The 6,000-nt window shown below is 35.0% G+C and overlaps 1 protein-coding gene across 1 annotated transcript in view; it reads right to left on the reverse strand.

Moving 5' to 3' along the window:
- LOC124593951 (sialin-like) overlaps positions 1-5,770 on the reverse strand; it is a 79,797-nt gene extending 74,027 nt beyond the window's left edge. Inside the window, exon 1 of the mRNA XM_047132299.1 lies at positions 5,749-5,770. Within this exon, the coding sequence (XP_046988255.1) occupies positions 5,749-5,770 (22 nt within the window). The remainder of the gene's footprint in view (positions 1-5,748) is intronic.
- Positions 5,771-6,000: the final 230 nt, after the last annotated feature.

Genomic DNA, 6,000 nt, shown 5'->3' on the forward strand with positions numbered 1-6,000 from the left:
TGCCTTCCTGACGAGCTTGTTAACAAATTAATTTGGTATACTCATTTAAGTTACGCACATTATGGAGCCAGAAAATGTTTTCTTATACTGAGACAGAACTGTTATTTTGCCAACATGGAGAAACGTATTCGACGAGTTTTAGCGTCACGTAAAATCTGCCAGAAAGCTAAGTCAGACACGACTTAACATATTCCTCCGTTACATCCCATTGTACCTGTTAAATTGAGACACATGGCCGCTGTAGACATTTCTGGTCCGAATCCCAGATCTAATAGAGGTTTTTGTTACATTTTTGTCGCTGTTGAACTCACTTCGAAATTTGTTATCTTCACTCCGTTAAGCAAAGCTACTGCTAAATATGTTTCGAATGCATTTGTAAAGCATTTTCTATTTCATGTAGGGCATGTATTGAAAGTAATTTCCGACAATGGACCACAATTTCGATATGCTATATGGACACGTATGTTACGAACAAGAAACATTTCTCAGATCTATATATCCAAGTATCACGCTTCTTCGAACCCTTGTGAACGACTAATGAAAGAAATTGGTAAACTGTGTAGAATATACTGCCATAAAAGACATATCGATTGGGACAAACACATACTGTCATTCCAGGATGTAATTAACTCCATACCAAATGAATCTACTATGTTATCTCCGACTGTTATACTGAAAAATGTTGAACCACCTAACAAAATTAAAGAATTAGTATCCTTTCCTACATCTCGTCGACTACGACACCATGAAATAATTGGCATTGCGCTGAACAACATCAAACGTGCCGCAGAGCGTCGGAGAAGACAGCAAAAACAGATTTGTATACGCCGTGGCTTTCACATTGGACAGAAGATTTTAGTACGCACGCATTATTTATCCAACAGAGGAATGAGTAGATGCAGTAAATTTGAGGTTCTATATGCAGGTCCATACAGAATTCGCAGCATTCCTCACCCCAATGTGGTACACGTCGAAACTCTGAGAACCAGAAAAAGTAAAGGCATTCACCATGTCTCCAATATTAAACCCTTTATTGAATGAACATACTTTATGATTTATCACACTGTAATGCCATTTTCTGGTTTTTATATGACCACTTACGCAATTCTATCTATGTGACTACTTACTGATGATTATCGTTTTTCTTCTTGGCAAGTGCCCGGCAAAGTAAGGTTAGCAGGTCGCTTTCCTTGTCGTTATATATCAGACCGTGCACATTTTCCATTATCGTGTATGTAGGATTGTTTTCCTGTTTTTTTTTTCTTTTTTTTTTTTTTTTTTTTTTGTATGCACTACGAAATCTTTAATATATAACAAACACCAGTAGACTTTCACATTTTGCCTTATGACATCTCAACATCTTGACTATTATACATTTTTTTTTGCTACTACATTATGATACTCTGCGTACATTTTTTGCACTTGAAAACTGTCTATGTTTTTGGCGTAATACATTTTCTGTCATGCTGTACTGTATGCTTAATTATATCACTAGAAACAAGTTTTTATTTAATGTGTATATGATTTAAATGCAAGATATTAATCCTTATTCATCATTTTCAGAAAGCAATAACATGTAAAAGAAATAACTTAAACAAACCACAGTGGATTACTATGAAATGGGAATTTCACCTTCGGAATGAACGAAATAAAATGCAATACCTCGTCATGAAGAGTAAATGGATCAGAATTAACAAGCATTAACAAGAATATGCTATACACATCGTGTGATAGCAGTCTTAACTAATTTTTCTTTCAGAACACGAGGCGATTGATGCAGGCTGTCAGACAGAACTACACATCTTAGTTTTAGTGATGAAATATGCTAGAAATAAGAAACTCTATACTATGAATAGTTGTATGAAGTAAATGGTAATATGAATAATGAATAATGAAGTGTCCTTTTGCAGATGATAATGAATGATGATGAATAGTTATATGAAGGATATGCTAATATGAATAATGAAGTTTTTCTTTGCAGGTGGTGATAGTAATGAAGTTATCGTAATATGAATAATGAAGTTTTTCTTTGCAGATGAGAATAATGATGAAGTTTATATATTTACTGTTAGTTAAGAAATGCTATGTGGTTATTTAAGTATTTGTTGCAGTTAGTTTTGACAGTATGTCTTATATCGCATGGTATAATGACTGAATGTTTTGGAAAGGACAGCTAGAGTACATACATATTGAGTATACGTTTCATTACCTGTTAATTCGAAGTTCACTGTTTTACAGCATAATATGCGTTTCTTCTTTCAGCTTAATAATCCATTTTGTACTTTTTCCAGGAGAAGCTATTCATGAAATTAATATGCTATAAACACTTAGTTATGAAACCTGTTCTAATACTTGCATTTTTTTTACCCATTTGTGTGTGTCATTCATGAATGTGATCACATATACTCTACTTGTTTCATAACCTTGCTACAGCTGATTCATAACGAATGACGTTACTAGTCCTTATTTGCAGCAAAAGTCAAAAGCAAATATTTTCATACCCCAGCAATTAATTATCGATCCCAACGCAATGCATTGCTAGCACTAAAAAAAAAAAAAAAAAAAAAAATACCAGTCCCAGCTATTACCAGTATACAACCGAATAATGCTACTAGTTTAAAATGTATTTCTAGTTCTAAATATAATGCAAATTTCTCAGATGTATTGAATCCATTATGTCTATGTATTATTGGACCACAGACCTTGAGTAATAGTTATAGTGTGTTACATTTTAAATATGTCCTATGTCACTTGAATGATGAGTTCTGAGTAATACTGAATGATGTTTTCTAACCACAGACCTTGAGTAATAGTTACAGTGTGTTACATTTTAAATATGTCCTATGTCACTTGAGTGATGAGTTCTGAGTAATACTGAATGATGTTTTCTAACCATGGACCTTGAGTAATAGTTACAGTGTGTTACATTTTAAATATGTCCTATGTCACTTGAATGATGAGTTCTGAATAATAGTGAATAATGTTTTATAAAACTATATGAATACTTTGTAACTGGCCAATGAATGCCACTGTTTCTTATATTTTAAATTTGTCTTATGTCTCTTATATGATAAAACTATATGAATACTTTGTAACTGACCAATGAATGCCACTGTTTCTTATATTTTAAATTTGTCTTATGTCACTTACATGCTATTATATATGAATACCAGTAGCTTGATGCTACACTCATTAACTCCTGTTTTGAATTATGACTTCTGAACAATGCATAAAAATGTTTATTAACTGGCCAATGAGTGCTAATATTTAGTGTAATCAGATGACTTATGAATGATGTTCTGTAATACTCCATACATAGTACAAAAATGTTTAGTGACTAGGCAATGAGTGCCAACAATTACTCAAATCAGTTAATAGACTAGTGTGATTCTCAATGATGACTAGCATAAGACTTAATGTCCTTCACCTTCTGACCTAATTACCAGAAATTACTGCAATATCCGTTTGTCCTGTCTATCCTCATGATCATGGATCACTATATTTGGTTTTTGCACAAATTCTACGTTGGTGTACCTTACAGGAATGTGGTGTTGACACATCATGCTGTCCACCACCTTGAACGATGGAGATGTTAATATGGTCCCACTGTTTGGTGTACCTAATGTACTATCAAAATGATAACATTGAATATTAATACGACATTTCAGTGTCTTGGCTAAACTGATTAATACTTCAGGGAAGAGAACTTCAGATTGTCTCACTTGGTGTTGTGCTTCTGTAGAAAGATACGGACTTTCAGTGCAGCTACGTGCAACCTACTGTGCTACAACCATGATGCAATCCTTCCCTTTCCTTTTCTAGTTCTTGTAAAATGGTATATATATATATATATATATATATATATATATATATATATATATATCATGGTTGTAGCACAGTAGGTTGCACATAGCTGCACTGAAAGTCCATAATTTTCTACAGAAGCACAACACCAAGTGAGACAATCTGAAGTTCTCTTCCCTGAAGTATTAATCAGTGTAGCCAAGACACTGAAATATATATATATATATATATATATATATATATATATATATATAGTGCGTGTGCACTTTATGTCATTTGTTAATGTGTTTTGTACTCAATGCGTATACATTTTGTCATTGTTTGATATGTTCTGTACTCAGTGCACTCTATTTCATTTCATGTTCTGCACTTATATATATGTGTATATACTCTGTGACTGTAATCTTAGTTAATTAAGTAAATTTTAGAAAAATTTGTTGCTCATGGCAAGTCCAATTGACTCACCATCGCTGCCAAATTTTTGCCCCCCCAGTGGAGGGTTATGTAAGAGTTCCGAGCAGATGTAATTTCGATGTATTGCTCATGCGCTGCCTGCGATATGCAAGGTCTCTGACCAGAGAGCAGTGTTGACTGCAGTAGGAACTGTGTAGCTGTAGCAGTAAGTTGTTGCTAGTCTGGAGTCTGCTCTGGTCTGGTATGGTATGGTGTATCGTGTTGGCTGGCCCGGTCGCGGTGCAGCAATGCCGGACCCTGAGTATTATTGTATAAGGTAAAAAGCAGTCTCGCGCATATGTAGTAATGTTATCTCAAGTCCCATGTAAATGTTTTAAAAATCTCGTAATAATAATCTTGCTCATAAAAAGTAACTTTTAACAACCATTCATTTCAATTTAAAGAATTTACTAATTTCTCCCATCCATGATCATCTCGATTGTTGCACAAGAAAAAAAAGTCAGTTGCTTCCTTTCATAAATGAGAGATATATCGGCCAGCATTGCACAGAGCTGTGTCGGAAAAATTTATTGTAAGAGCAGATATATCCGGTGACTTCATTGAGGTAAGAATCTTTTCCTTTTTTATTCAGAATGATCTTTCAGGGCCATGACGCAGCACTGCTGTCGTCCAAATTTTACCAGGTTAAATTCACAGTGAATTATTGAAAAGTCACAAATGAGCGACAATTTAATTGAGAGGTTAGTTACATTGTTTTATTACCAAGTTACTGAATTTATTTTTTTATTGGGACGTTACACTCAATGTGAACGACATAATTATAATTTTTACTTTTGAGAGGTTTAGGAATTTTTCTGTTTTGAGGTTACGCTAAATGTTAATGAATTTTGAGCTTAGATTAAATCAGAAAGAATTTTTGTGGGGAGATTAAATGTGAATGAATTTTGTGTGGAGGTTAATGTGAGAAGAATTTTGTAGGGAGGTTATAAATATAAATAAATTTTGTTTTGAGGTTACACTAAATCAGAATCATTATCCATAATATTTATTTATATTTTGTGGGGAGGTTACAACAGGAACAAATCGAACATTATAGAGCAGATATTTCGGAGTAGGTTTCCTCCACCATTACCTTACTGACAAAAACTGCATATATATGTTCCAAGAACACATTTTCTGAAGGTAAAATTTTCTGCGTTATTAGGCCATCTCATATTTCTTTTATAATTTGAGGCTTACATAACACATTTTTGTGTACAAGGTATAGATCGTGCACATCAGTTACACTCTAAATCGCTAGTGTATGGCAATCTGGTGTATAATACGCCGGCCTATTGATAATATTCTCTTACGTAACTGCAGTTGCTATGAGAAGCATTTGCTGTTCACTGGATGAAGCATCACTCACTGTCTCTTACGGGCACCGTCAGTTACTCAGTGTGTCATCTAATTCACAAAAATTTGCATAAGCCACCTGCTAATTAAGTGGCGCAAAAGCAGTTGGACATGTCGGAGCTGCCGCCGTCTTACCTTTCCCTCTTGGTAGCGCCATACTGGCGGGCTATGGAGTGAGCAACGGACGCAGGGCGGCCGCTTTAAGAGGTAGAGGGCCCAATATATCATTTCGTGTTTGCTCTGGCGCTTCTTATCGAGCATCTTGCTTTGTGTGGGGCTGCTCTGCGAAGTGACAGAGACAATCCACCGGCCTTAGGATTTCAAAGGCGGCCCAAGCAGGCTTTTGTTGTGTGAGTGCTACGCAAATCCTAGTCTTGTGACGTAGCA

The sequence above is a fragment of the Schistocerca americana genome, chromosome 2 (assembly GCF_021461395.2).
Source record: "Schistocerca americana isolate TAMUIC-IGC-003095 chromosome 2, iqSchAmer2.1, whole genome shotgun sequence".
Lineage (NCBI taxonomy): Eukaryota > Metazoa > Arthropoda > Insecta > Orthoptera > Acrididae > Schistocerca > Schistocerca americana.